Raw genomic sequence first — 15,944 nt, 5'->3', positions numbered from 1 at the left:
ATATATATGTCTTATTTTGTACACATGTTCCTCGGAATTAACTTCAAAAATTTTTTACTCGAGCTTTCACTTGAGCTTTCACTCGTGAGCTTTTTAATTAAATATATTTGCCAAGCTTTTAAAATATCAAGTAGTAGAAAATATTTAGTAGAAATATTTTAACTAAAGCTTAGCCTTTTTTTTAAAGAACTGTTTTTAAAATTGAAAATGGCAGCGAAGGTAAATAAGCTTTCTTCCATTTTTATTTCTGGTTCTTGTACCACTTTCCTTTGTTTCAGTGTTTCTCACTTTCCAGCAAAATCACTGATATTTTCCATTCACTCAACTGTCTACGGCTTATCTGCTAAATCAAAGGCGGTAAACGTGGCCATTTGTGTTTTTGTACTCTTTGTTTTCTCTTCATCATCTGCCAAGAATTGGGTTATCACGTTTCAATGAGCTTTTCACTGCATCAATTGCTCATCGAAGCTTTTCTTTCGAAATGGGTTTATAGCGCATTACATAGTGCTACTTGTATATTTCGGTTTGTAGCCGCAAGCGACCACTTCAAAACAACCACTCCATAATTTATCAACCTTCCCTCTACTCACTTTCTACTTGCTTAAGCATGTTGTATTGTACAAATGCAAGCCTATTTGCTCTTGTTTATCTACCTTTTTCGTTTACAACTTGGTGTCCTTATTAGCCCCAGCCATTGTTGCCGCTGAGAATGTTGCTGAGAGTTGTGTGGGAGGGTATCGGCCGCAAATTTTTAATGGCAAAATTGGTTGTTAAAGTAGAGCTTTGTAAATGTCTACTTATTGAATTTGGAAACACGATTTTTCACCTATGCACATACGGTTAATGCCTAACCAAGGTAAGTTGTTTTGAAAAGTGGGCCACACCAAGTCCTTCAAGTCATAGGTATCAATTCTGTTGTCTCCGACCCACACTTGTTCAGCTAAGTAATCGGTTGCTATTGATTTACTGGAAATTGCTTTCAAAATTAACAAGCAAATAGCTGTCAATCAGCGCTGTAAACACTAACTGACTGCTTTTCCGCAGCGAAATATACTATGTAAGTGTTTAAGCACCTGCCAATCATGGATTTATAAATATACTAAGGTGCTTTCTCTCCACAGTGTTGCTGTAAACTGCTCGGAAAAACACTATTTAGCAACTAGAATTAGAAAATCGAATTAGATAGAAAAAATACTAGTAGGCGACTAGAGTTTCCGAAATAAATACGCAATTTTTATAAAATTATAGTTTTATAATATAGATAATTACACAAAAATCGGCGATTCCTCAAATATATATATCTGAAAAGGTTTATTTTTACTCTCTTAAAGCTTAATCAGCTGAATCTTGTGTGGCTATTTTCCTTTAGTAATAGATTTTGTATATTTCTGTTTGAAAGCAAATGCCAACTTGTAAGCGTAGCAGTTGTTGCATGCAATCGCCTGACTTGCTTAGCTTGCTCTCCATCTCAATAGCTGTTATAAGCCACACAGCTCCCTGCAATGCCGGGTTTGGTTGCTATCACAAATACCATCAAAGCTTTCACGCTAAGTAAAGCGCAGGACGATAGAAAGCGCTTGAGTAACGTTTGTCTTTAAAATGTCAATCATTGGAATTACATGGTGCTAGCGCTTGTTTATATAACCAAGAATACGAATTATTGACTGGCCGTGGTATTAAGTAAAATTGCAGCGGATATATGAACATATATTGTACTTAACGCAGTTTACTGCCATAAAACATTTAAGAATTCGTTAAAGCTCTTAGCGATAAATAATGTACGGTAGTCGATATTACCAGACCCAAATTTTTGGTAAGAACATATTTACAGCGTCGGTTATATATCTCTCTGAGAGAGCGGGCACAAACTATTTGTGACATTTTTTATTATGAAATACCGTTATCAGCTTACCAAATTTCAGAGCTGCAATTTTATGCTTATATTTGGTTTTTCAAAGCATCTAAACTGGAATTTACAACCCTACAGGATATTATTGGCATTCGATTTTTATTAAAAATATTCTAGAGCGCTTAAAAGCGCCTGAAATATGTCTTTACTTCATAGATATTTTATTATTATTATTATTATTATTTTGTTTTCTACTCGTTTGCTGCTTCACGACAGGACTATTTAGAAATCGATAAACAGATAGTGCTCATACTCACACAAAAAGCGTTTATAAGCATTTGAATTGTCCATTAACATGAATGTTCACTTAATTGTCACACATTCATACATAAAAGCCGCTAAAGGCCAGCAGCAAATAACAGCCAATACTTTGTCAATATTTGAACGAATAAAAATTTATTTGTATATTATGGCGCAAAGAGAGTAAAAACTGCTGTTTTATAGAGTGCCACACTGAAATAATTATAAAAAAAAAATTAAAAAAAAAAATAATAAAAAATTCTGCAAATGAACAGAGACAAGCTACGACGAGTATGTTGGAGCAAATAGTAGTGGAATCACGCATTCTCTTTGCCGGCACTCCACGTAATTGAAGCAATGTGGCTACACTTTTCCTAATGGCCACTCGCTGCTGTAGCTATCCTGTGGAGTGACTGATAAACACTAATGAAATAAAAGTGTCAATGCGCACGAATGGACCAACCATCGAGCGAACTAACAAATGAACGATTCAACGAGTATTGCATGATGCGCGAAAATTGTGCCAATACACTTAACAAACTCCAACAATGGCCATTGACATGCTGGCACAACAACTGTGCATGTAAGACTCAAGAGCAATAAACTGCAAATCGAAAGCCCGTTGCAAGGAAATGAAATAGCAAACGTATATCTATGCGGTGCGGAGCAGGAGTGTGTGACACGAGAGTACAATAAAAACGAATGACTATGTGTTAGTGTTTATGTGTGCACGTATGTAGGGCGCCATTGGATCAGGCTTATAAGCATGTAGATGCAATTATGTATCGATATTGCTTTGGAAACCTTGTAGGATGCCATAGCATTGGTGGAGGGAGGGATGTGATAGAAAGTATATGAAATATGGTTGTGTAAAGTAGAATTTATAATTCTCGGTTTGGTATTAAAATATGAGGCTGCTTGTTGTTGTTGTGTTCTTAATACGAATCCTTGCAATTTTTAATGAGTGGCAGTGAGAACTACTAGTAGACACACTTATGTATTACACTAGACACAATAATTGAGGTTAAGCAGCGAAAAAATAACAAGAGAGTTTTGTGAAACATATTCTAAAGTAGATAAAAGAAAGTAAAATATCACTATAATGCTCGATTTGAGAAACCTCTGCACGAGAAAAAAAAGAAGCCAAATATATACCTAAACGAGAAAAAACGTTAACTTACCCTTTACAAATACTAAAGATTTCATACAAGAACTTGATTGGGATCAGTCAGTTTATATGCAGTATGCTATATGTATGCGATAATAGTCTGATCGGAACAATTTCTTCAAGGATTGGTCAATAATCCATGTAAAATTTTGTGAAGAAAATAAAAATTGTATTCCATACAAGGACATGATTTGGATCGTTCAATTGGTATATGCTATAGTAGTCCGCGAGCCAGCACGTCATGGTGATCATTTACATATATATATAATATGTATATATATATATATATATAGGGTTTTTACGTTTTCCTTTGAGAGTTCCAAACTACGTGGCGAACTTAATTTATCCCGTTCGGAACAATGTAAAAAGAAAAGTAATTGGGGTTCGGAGCAAGAACTAGAAAATCTGGGTTTTAACGAATATAAAAGCGAATATTTATAAAGATCTCAACTCTAGCGACACTTGGCGAAATTTACCAACGTCTCCAACACAGCGGTTTATTAAATAATAAAAAGGTATTTAATTAAAAAAAAATATAACTGTGCTTTCGAGGCTAGCCGCAGAGGCTATACACATATTGAAATATAGTTGAAATACGAAATATCGGAAATCATTTTTTCATCTCAAATATAAATGGATATTACAAGAGCCAATTTTATTTTAAAAACAACACAAATCCAAAAAAAAAACATTAAAATATTTGAAAGTTCTCTAAATTTTTTTTACACTACTATATTATATACTTGTATAGCAGTAAACAGATGTGCTTTTGTCGACCAAACCACTCACCACTTCCTTGCCTGCCACAGAAGTCTAGCGAACTGTGTTCTTTGCTCTTTTCCCCCAAATGTATGCAACCTAAGCGCCACTTGGTGCCTGCGACCTGCAAAGCCGCACAAGTGTCAATAGCATGTCGCATTGCATTAGCTTCCGACGACAGAATAGTCGCACACTCACACACTGGCAAGCGTTTGTGTTTGCATGTGCAGCAATGTAAAATATCGCATTGCATTGAAGTGGATCGAAATGACATCAAATCGCAAAGCATCGGCGGCGACAACGTCAGCGATGACAACAACAATGACATAACATCAATGACAACGGGCAAAGGCTGCACTGACAGCACCACCGGTCATACCACACACACACACACACATTGCTTACGAGGAAGTCAATCGTCATTTCCCTGAGCTGGGATGTCATATTTTAGTATGCGACTTGTGTTGGTTGTGGGATTGTAATAACAATGGCTGGGTCTTAGCTCGTTTCGCCGAACGTTTGACATTCGAGCAGCGAAGTGCATACTTTAATTCCAGTTGCTGCTCTGGCCAACTACAGCACTAGCACGCATGCATGTGTGTGTGTGTGTATGTAAGTGTCTTGTCGTTCTGTGCGCGCACTTCGGTCATGCCACCTGCACTTGAGTGAGCAGCGGAGTGCCACCATCCAATCAACGCCATCGTCGACATTGTCAACGACGTCGTGAATGTCGATATTGAAGTCGTTGGTGTTGTCGTTCATTGTCGTCGTCAGCGTCATCGTTGAACACTTGATACTTCCGCACGGAAGTGCAGCCCGTCTTCATCGTGCTCTCGTGCTTATGTGTGCAGTTGTGTTCTTCATTTCAATTCTCCCTCTTGTGCTTAGATTGTTGTGTTTATTAATTCCTTCTATGCCATGGCACAGTCGTACGACTCCTGCAACACATTCGACTCATGCCACTCATGCATGTATGAAGTTATACGTAGATTTATATTTTTATTTTTACCCATCACACTTTTCAGTATTTGTTTGGTATTCGTAGCTTGTTTAGCTCCTGTCTTTGCTCTCCGTTCCTTGCCATGCCGGAATGACTTTTCACTTGGTGTTAATGGCTGCTTTAGATGTCCACTGGAACAACAATTTGGTTCGTTAACATATGTTTGCTTTCATGCTTAAATGATTAAGCATTCGCTGTAATTCTCAACTGGTTTATGGATCTATGTACATATATGTATTCTGTACAATATCACTATCATATATTATATGTTCTGTTTTAAAGTAAAACTTTTTATCTTTCACCCCAATTTTTCTTTCTTTTAGATATCAGCCAGAATATTACTTATACTGTATTTATTCCATGAAGCAACAAGGTCCGTCGAACTTTCGAGAAGAAGCTGTGTTGCTGCTTCGTACCGTTGCTCTAAAAATTCTTCTCGGCAAAAAAATATTGCACTGCAGATGTAACAGTGCCATAAAAGTGCTTTTGTCCCCAAAGATGAATTAACTTTGCAAAATATGAATACCTAGCAAGATATGACGTAGGGTTTTGACGACTTCGGGATTTAGTATGGCGAACTCCTAAAAAGGGTTCACTTGTACCCACAGTTCGGCATATCCATTAACATTTTTCGAGCACCAAACCATCAAAGCGGTTGGCAATCCTACTTACTGTTTTGAAGTGAAAAGCAATGCCTTCTATATAATTCCTTCATACATAGATATAATATTTTACATATACATAATATGTAAATGACAGCCCCAATATACTTTACTGATATAATTTCACTTTATCTTATTTCTTTCACACATTTCACCAGAACAGCAGTCAAATAATAACTTGCGCTTCTGTTATACAAAAATTTTATTATTCTATTTTGCTGTCATTTATGGCTATTGTTGGTCTGTCAGTCAGCCCATTTTTTCTAGACCATATTTTTGTTATACTCGCTGATACGCCTTGGCTTCACACCCTTTCCATAGTTTCTATTAGATGCAAGGGTGCTTTGCTTTTGTCCGGAGGCTTTTCGTTTCGCATTCAGTTGCTCAATCAAAATTTTCACCAACACTTTCACTCCACCGAATTTATGTAGCTGCGTTAGACAAGCTTTCACAAAACTCGCTTCTCTATGCGTGTGTAAGTGTTCCTTTGGCCTGCGGCAAAATCAAATATCATGCTGATTTTGGCATTTTACTAGGAAAATTCATGAATAATAATCTGCTCTATGAAACTGTCAGCTTTTCCACAGTGCAGTTCAATTTTATTGTAGTATTTTGGAATTTAACAGTTCATTTTTATCAGACCGCAAAGCTTAGCCAGCATGTTTGTGATAGAAAAAGTTGTGAGAAAAAAATGCTTGAGTGGTTCGAAGATTGAATGATTGGCAAAAGCATAAATATGTGTACTCGTATGTATGAAACTGAAAAGTAAAATTTGTTTGAATGATATTTCAAAAAAATGCTTCTAATGCTTGCTTTTGTGTAATCAAATACTGACGCATCGCAGAGATTGATTGAGGTCTGCAAATAACCTCAAATTCTTTGTGATAACATTTTGGAAGCGGTCAACAAACTCAATAAATGCTTACAGCATGTAAATGACAGCTTTTTGAGCTCGAAACACATCTACATCTTTCACTCTTCTAATGCTCACATATGTATACTCGCTTAAGCAAAAATACTCCTTTTGATGATGCTCGCTAGTTGACGCCAATTCGAGACGCCAAGTAAAGCATCTACTTGCTCTCTTTCTATTTGGTTCTTGTCATCTTCGTCTTTTAACATACTGCTTCTTCTATAGTTTCAGCACTAGAAACTATACATAAATACTTTAGTACTCGGAGAGCTGATATTAAATCTAAACTCGCTAAGCTAAGTCGACGTCGTTATAGATTGTTCAGTTGTTCATTTCATTTAAATCATAATCACCTTGGCGACTTATAAACACCCTTACAATAAACTTATCTTAGAACGCACATAATAAGAGAGCTATAAGCTGTAGTTTTATTTATTGAGAGAGGTTTTTAAAGCACCTGAAGTTTAATTTTGATGCCAGATATATATCTCTCTTTGGAAAGAAAATAAATTTTATAAATAGACCAAAAATTTTCTTCGAGCTTAGCAAGTTGTCTTTACTCTTAAAAACTGGCTAGTAGGTCTCATAATGAGACAAACATTTCTTATACTTAAATTCACAAAGTTCTAAAATATATCGATTATTTTTTAACCTCTAAGAAATTTCAATCTAATAGCAATAAAACGACTTCCAATCAGAAAATTCTAATACAATAGATAAATTTTTCTCTTTCCATTACAGAAGATGCAGTACACATCACAGCGATACTCGGCGAAGGTGTCATCTTCAACTGTCACGTCGAATTTCCCAATGATCATCCGGTGCCGTATGTCCTACAGTGGGACAAGAAGGTGAGCGAAACGGTACGATATCACAAAAAATATTTCTTCTCTAAACTCTCTTTATTAAAGCGTCCAAAACGTTTTGTTTGTTTACTTTTTTCGATATAAACCAAAACAACAACGTTTAACAAACATTTTTTGAATGAAAAAAATAACATTTTTATAAATAAAAAAAAAAAACGAAACACTGAGCGATAAGTAAAATCAAACAAGCACACGTTCATACCAACAAGATACAAGTAACGATAAACTAGCAGACACAGCGTATAAAAGACATAAAGAACTACTTAAAAATATAATATAAACAAAAACAAATACAAAGAAGAACGTACAAACAATTTACATACAAAAGATGTGAAGAGAAAAGTCTAAAGGGGCGTGTTGAGCAAAAATCAAAAAAAAAAAAAAAATAGAAAAAATAGCAAAAAGTGTTTCTGTGTGTGTTTTTGAATGTGGTATGCTTGTGTGTCACTATATATGCATTGCTGAAACTTTGCATATATTTATGTGCATAAATATGCACAGCGCGCTGCACTGTAATGCTGCGTTCACACACACACACAGAAACAGCAAAAAATAAATTAGTTTTGCTCATTACCTCCTCTCAACTGTGAGTATTTAGTATTGGCCATGAACGTAAGCGTTGCAATTGCGTGCAACAACAACAGTAACATTTAACATATAGCATATGAATAAAATAAACAACTGTAAAGTAATGATTTTGTCTATTATTTCAACATAAGTACATAAGAATTTGAAATTTCGAATTTCGCCACGTTAAATTATTTTAGTTTAAATGTGTTTTTGTTTTGCTGGAATTTGCATTTTCATATATTCGGTGTTTAAAGTTTATAAAAAAAAAATTTAAAAAATGTTGCATTGCATACAAAGTTATTGGCTGCCTTAGTTAAAGTGTAAATTTGTATGACTAAATGGAATTATTTTGAATAGTGCTGTTTATTTGAAAGCGAAATGCTTTGGAAAATTCGTGATTGTGCGTTATTTCTTAATTTGATATTGAAAAATGTGAAAACAAAATTTATTTCCATAATGCGCTTTTTAATCCCTTTTGTTTTTATATATATATATACATATATATATATACATACATACATCTTTTAACAGCCTTAATTTAAATAAATGCGTTTTTTCAATACTGGCCCAGGCAAGAATGCAAATTATATGCATTAGCATATTTGAGAAGCTTCATTTAAATGCTTTTAGCTCTCCTAATTATCAACACATACTCGTATAGTACAAACTTATATAAACAAATGAATACAAAACAAACAAATATGCTATGTAAAATGAGTTGAACACGCTTATAAATATTTTATTTTATAAGAAAATAGTTAAATTAAAAGATTTTTCGCAAGAAAAATTTGAAAAAAATTTGAAATTTTTTATTAAAATTATTTAACAATATTTTTCGGAAATAACTTCTATTGAAGAGTAATTAATTAAATACATTTCTCGTAATAAAAAAATACTAACAACAAATTTCAAAAAAAAATATTTTCGCTTAAATAGATTTTAACGCTTTCAACTTCAACTCATTTTAGCACACACAGTTAACTTGCATACATATATATGAATATATTCTCTAAACAATACACGAACTTAAGCGCTTTAATTAAGTAACTGTATTTGCGTTGAACTTTATACTGCTAAACCACACCGTTAAAACTATAAAACAAAACAAATTGAACGTATCAAAAACTGAATTTTTAAATTTCAATACGATTTTTTTAAATTCAAAATCGTCAGAGACAAATATTTTCGTATTTGATAACCAAATGTTTAATTGAAAATGCAATCGTTTATTCGCTAAAAAAAATCTTATAAAAATTTCAAATAAGAGAGAGAGAGAGTGAGAGAAGAAAACACCCCGCATCCAGCACCACTTCAACCAAGCGCCCAAGTCACTGCAATTGCCAACAGTTCACTAGCAATTCACCTAGTAATCCATCAAGCAGTTCACCACCAATTTGCAAAAGCTACCATGCCATACAAAAAATTCACCAAAAACACCGCTCTACCATTCCTACTACCATCCTCTAGCTTTCGATTTTTCTGCGCGCAACTTTCACATACACGAAAAAATAGCACACGCTCACCAAGTTGCGTGCAAATGTAGAAATTTGCCAATTTTCCAGCAACTAACAACTAGCTTTTCAAATGAAAAATTGCAAAAAATAAAAAAATTATTACTAACAATTGCATATCACTAAGTATTAGTTGCAAGTGTGTAGTCAGCAAAGTTTGCAATGCCATTCACTAGCAATTAGTAAAAGAAATATAAGCATAAAACATCTTACAACTTTTTCTGACCACACGAGTATAGAATTGAAAAGTAGTAATTAAATTGCAAAATACATCTAGCGGTGATGCTTCAAAGTAACTTAACAGTTTTTGTGCTTAAAGAGGCTTTCAGCAATACCAAGCGCACTTGTGTGGTAGAAATTTATATACTCACGAAAACCACAAGTGCGCATTGCTGCTCTCATTTCAAAACCCTTCAAAACATTTCAAATATATATTCTGTTATATGCAAAACGCACCGTTCTCTTTCCATGCACTGTCCACAACTCACTGTCTTTTTACTTTTCTTTCTACCTCACCTTAAACTCGCTCACCTTAGAACCAAACAAATGTCAAGTCTCCTTCACTCACCTATACAAGTAACTGTAGAAGTCTCGAAGTTCGAATTTCAATTAACTTAATTGCACAGAAATAAAAAAAATATGCGATTTCGAGTGCAATACTCGAACGAAATATTACACACATGAATTTATTGTTATTTTTCATATTTATTTTTTAATTGCTCCATGTTGCATGTCTCTTACCTCAAAGTTGTACGTATTCTACTTAGCTAATAGTGTGGTTTCATGCATGTTAATATAAGTTGTTGTTGCTGTATTTTAGATCTATAGAATTGAAGAGTGCTAGAGATGCAAGAATTGCATTTCAAAAAATGTGGTAAAATATTAAGAACTGTATTACAATTAAAGAATCTAAAGCGTAAATTATTATAAGATGCAGTTGAGGTGTTGAATTTTCAACACAACGCATATACTTCGACTTTATATCGACAATATTGGAGAAAAAACGAAAACATTTTCTATATAGACATAACCTCAAAATCGCTGTGAAAAGAGCAACGCTGTAAAGACTAGTGCTTGGCGTATGTGCTCATTATTCGAAAAAGCTGTGTGTATATTAGAAGCTCGTATTTGTAGAACTATGGATAGTGCCAAAGCTCGCTAAGCGCATATTCAAATTGATTTGGGAAGAGAAATCAGTCGGTCTTGATTGCGTAATGGTTTTTAGGCTTTCATATCATTAGATGCACAGTTAATTTAAAACTTAAAATATTAAATTCGTTTGATAAAATCGATTAACACTTGGAATCTTGGCATGTCATTACAATATGATCCAATCTGAAAGCAGTAAACCGCAATTATTTTGAAAGCCTTTAAGGAATATCCTAGAATTACATATTGTGTACTACTAGTCTTTGAGTAAGATTCACTAATAAAGCTGTCGAACTCAAACTACTGCAAATCGAATTTTAATGCAAATTTCATAAATCATTAAGGCATTAATCGCCCAAAAATGATATTCACATCTCATAAAGTTTATCACTTGCTCAAATTTGTAGGTTAATTAGATTTTGAAATTCAATCACCATATAAAAAGCAATTCAAAACCCCTTAATGCGTTTAATAAACTACCAAAAAACAGAAATATAATAAAATATTTATCACAAATAAATAAAAGATTAATCCTGCGAGGCAATAAATTTTCGCCAAAGCAATTACAATAAATTGCGCAAAGACATAAATTAATAACATAAAAAAGGGCTTAAATGTGCTTAAAAGCAAATGCCACATGCTGACCAATTTATTGAAAAACTGCGTTGCCATCAAACGCAAATAATACGAAAAAACCGCAGCAATATAATGCCAATGTTTCGTTAATATAAAAATTACCACATTACCGAGGAAAAACGTTCGCTACGCGTAGCATTAAAACGAGCACATGGCAACAGAATAAACAAAATTAAAACGCTAAATCAAAAATGCGGTGGGTAAATATCCAATGAGCCCGCCAAATTATGCCAATTATGATAGATTTCAACTGGGTTAATGCGCATGATTGGTTTAAAAAATTTTAATTCAGAGTTTTAATTGAGCACATTGAGAAGTGTAAACATGAAATTGAATTTACAGTTTGAAATTTGTGAATTTGGGTGCAATATGGTGGATTAGGCACCAGTTAGCAAAACCAAAAATACGAAATTAATGTTCCGCATACAAAATAATGTGCTGAGAACCGCATACACAAAATTAGATGCAAGCGAAAGCTTTTTACAGAGAAATGAAATATAGATATTTTACACATGCATAATTACTACTTGGAATTAAGTAGAAGCTTCTTCTTCTCTCCGCTGTGATATGAGCCTTGTTGTTATGTACCAAATGATAATCCAAAAAGCGACCTATAACCATAAAGCGACTTAAAAACGGCTGGAAAACTTCTTGCTTTACCATTGACTTAAATGGATATTATATTTAAAAAATATTGTTAATGATCGTCGAAATTGCTGCTGAAGTCAGGTCGGGATAAGTGAATAGTACTTAACACTGAAATCAACCCTACGGTGTCCTGAAGATTAACATAGAAACCTTTTACTCAGAATTTTTTTACTTTATCTTCAAAAATCTCACATAAACCAAATATAATACTTTATATGCGCTGGCCGCAAGCCAAAACTTGTGCAAGTGATGCTTTTCCCTGTACTCTGCCGCTCTTCTTACTTGCCAGCATATAACAATAGCGACCCCTTTTGCTCGTGTATAAATACCCGAACCGCAAAATCGCATTTAAAGCGCAAAAAACTATTTAAATTATCGTAATCGCTTGGATAGCAGCTATGGCAACCATAATAATCATGCCGCTTGCAAATTTTACACATGTTATCTCTACTTCACACAACCCCAAACACACACATACACGCACAAAAAAAATATTACGAATGTAAGTGCATAAAAAGCCGAAAACACCACAGACCGCACACCGAGCAGTGTTCGAGAGCAAGTAGGCGAGCAAAAGTTATGCGATCAGAACAACAATAAACGGTCAGAGTGAGCCAAACACAGCACGTATACGACATGGTGCACCGCGGCGTGCGCGCCACACTATGCAATTGACACAGTTGCTGGTCGGCGAATGTAAGCGCAATTATTTGACCAAAATTAAAGGCTTTAAGCGGGATTATCCTTGTAGTTATTTATAGCGTTTTACGGCGACAATGAGCGCTGGTTGCTACAGCCACATTACTAACTTCCGCCTCGAATGCCATGCTTAAAGTAAATATGAAATACTGATAACAGTTACGTCAAAGTTAGAATTAAATTCTAAGCAAAGAAGCGTTGGAGTGTTTGACTCTCACACATTTCTAAAGTAAACTGCTGCACTGTCAAACCACCAGCCGATTGTCCCACCTCACATTCGCTTACCTAAGTTGATTGTCAAAATTATTCACACAGCATGCAATCAGTTTTAATCTGGCAGAAAGTTACCGCTAGCCACATATGACACGTAAAAGTATAAAACAGACAAAACATAATAAACGCAAAATATGCTGTAGTTACTTTGACTCTACTTTGCGCTTGCTGCAGGTCCTTTTCTATGTATGCATGTGTCTCGCTACTTTCTGACACATTTATCAGGGCAAACTTTGGCCGTCACTGCTGTCAAGCTAATGTACAAATTAAATGTCAAGAATGAGCAAAAAAAAAAAATCGTCACTTTCCAACAGCCAGCGTGGACGTTGCACAAAGTGGAGGTGTGCGAGCAAGAGAACTTGAAGTTTTAAGTAGCAGCTTAAATGAAAATTTTAATGGGATTGCATAAAAGCGCTTAAGTAGCTGTCGTTGTGTGGAAAAAAGTAATTTTCAAATTAAATTCAACTTAGAAATAAACTGCAAAAACAATGCTTAAAAGCATAGGATGGAATAGAAGCAAGCATAACGATTTTAGTTATTAAAATAGTAGCTGTAACTTTCAATCCTATACACATAGCTGTTTCCAGTATACCCGCATATACAAGTAGTATGAAAATTTTATGAAAATATTAATTTAGATTTTTATAACAAACTTTTTTTGTGAGATAACAAATTTGATTACCTGACCACTCCTTTGCTCTTAGCAAATTTTGCTTCAATTTTAAGGTTGAATTTTCAATATCGTTTTGACGTCGTCGTAAATTGTATACTAATCAAATTTCATCGCATTTGAGTCCTGAGGAAATTTGACAATAGACTTGGTAACATACTCGCTACTCAATATTCCAAATAATAAAAGCTCGACGAAAGAGCACTTGAGCTTTAAGTAACCTTTCTAGTTTCCAGGTTCAAAGTTAGGTTCGTTGATTTTATGTAGCAACTTAAATGCAAACGTTTGCTTGCCACATATTAGATGATATAGACTCCACATTTGCCATGATTGAGCAAAAAACTAACTAAATCAAGTTTTACCTAATTTTTTTATCAAAAAGAAAAATGACACATTTAAAGCAATACGAAAAGCAACTTAAAATTGTCGTTGAACTGCATTATCAGCGTCGCTGTAGTTGAAAAAGGTCTCGCTTTTTATACCAAATGGGTTTTCAAAGAATTTGTCTCTTTAAAATGCGATTTCTAACTCAACAAATAAAAGATAAAATAAGTTTTGAATAAGTAGTCTAGCGCTCAAAAATGAACGCAGTGGATGGGTCTGACCGTTAACGATATGTTAAGTACATGGCTTCTCTATTCAAATCTAGCAAACATACAAACAGCCGCCAAATTAAAGCCGTTTAAGAAGATATGCATGCTTCAGACTCGATTTGTAAATATTTTAGAGATTTCGAATTTTGCAGCTCTTAAGAAATTTTTAATAGTTTTTAAAGTTGAACGGTGACTTACACCAGGGCATCGCTGATAAGGTTATGCAAGAAAAATTTGTATATCAGTAGTACTGCATGGAACAATATTCTCTTTAGATAATTAATAAAATAATAATTTTTATTTCGAAATTTATTTTCATATTATATTAATTTTATTTATTTATTTCAAAAGTTGTAGATTTTCTGGCAGAGAAATTAAGTTTCGTAAAATTTCAACAAAACCATATATTGCATTTTAAAGTGACGAGTGTAGTTAGTATTTTACCATTTGACACACGCAGAAGTTGTCGAGATTTATTGCAAAAAACTTAGAGGTTTTTTGATGACTTAATTAAATTAATAAACAATATGTGTGACCACACGTTGGTCTCCTTGATAGCTACAAAAGCGAAGAAAAACTATTTTTAATTTTTTGTTAAAGTGTGCGTGAAAAAGCAAACGAGCGAACAATGGCCATGAGCTATGCCAAATACATATATACAAGCACACACACGCACTTACTCTTGTATTGAGAGAATATTGTGTGACCGTTGTGGTGTGTGTAGTTGTGCTATTGCTCTGCATATGTAAATACTACATATTAGTGCATATTTAAACGCATGCACACAAATACATAAAAAACATATAACTTATGTGTTTATATGCCGATGCGCGTGAATTCAATCGAGTTTATTGCTACTTTTCATGCAATTATTGCATTTTTAATGTTAAATTTTATGTGCGCAAGTCAGTCAAGTCATATAAAAATGTGTGTGTGCGTGCAAAGCGTTCAGAAAAAGAAAATTTGTGGTGAATCATAATTTTTAACGCAAAACATTGAATACAGCATTATTTCGTGCATGGTTAATAATTTGCATGCTCTGGCGCCTCCAAGTAGGCAACAAAAACCGGCATAAACTTGCGCTTGCACGAAATAACTGTTATTTATTGTATGCGTCTGCTAGAGCAAATTAAAAATGCAGCAAAAATAATGGAATTTTTAATTTAAGGTGTTTTTTTTTTGTTTTTTTTTTTGTTTTTTTTTGTGTTGGGTAAACCAAATGTTGCATTGGAATGTGACAAAACACTTGTGCGTGCACTTATGCGTGGCTGTTGAGCGCATTTTTTTGTATTACTTAAATACACAAATACTTAAGTGGTTTGCATGCGTGCTTATTTGTACAGAAATTAATTGCAAAGAAATTACTTTGCCATATTTTTTTAACTGGCGTTAGTTTTTGCAACAGAGTTGTGGTTGAATGCTTTCATTTTCAAATATTTATGAATGTATGGACTTAGTTATGCACACTAAACTAGTAGCAATGCATTTACATATATACATATTCATATATCTATACCTATAATACTTTTATATGGCATCACTTAAGTAAGAACTATCTCTTTGCGCCAGTATCATGCAACAAACTCGCTTGTAGTTCACTATTTAGCTAATGAAACATATGTACATAAATATCTACTTTTGTTTGTAAGCATTGATTTTATGTAAACCTTTTGGTTTC

At 34.0% G+C, this 15,944-nt stretch overlaps 1 protein-coding gene across 5 annotated transcripts in view; it reads left to right on the top strand.

The window, feature by feature from the left end:
* The window catches only part of tutl (immunoglobulin superfamily member turtle), a 114,946-nt gene that overhangs the window by 49,028 nt on the left and 49,974 nt on the right, over positions 1-15,944 (top strand). For all 5 annotated transcript variants that reach the window (XM_036369264.2, XM_036369263.2, XM_036369266.2 and 2 more), the window contains exon 4: positions 7,393-7,514. In XM_036369264.2, coding sequence (XP_036225157.2) covers positions 7,393-7,514 — 122 coding nt within the window. The remainder of the gene's footprint in view (positions 1-7,392; positions 7,515-15,944) is intronic.

Source organism: Bactrocera oleae, chromosome 3 (assembly GCF_042242935.1).
Source record: "Bactrocera oleae isolate idBacOlea1 chromosome 3, idBacOlea1, whole genome shotgun sequence".
Classification (NCBI taxonomy): Eukaryota; Metazoa; Arthropoda; class Insecta; order Diptera; family Tephritidae; genus Bactrocera; species Bactrocera oleae.
Note: the sequence above shows the minus strand (reverse complement) of the source record. Positions and strands in the feature narration are given on the sequence as shown.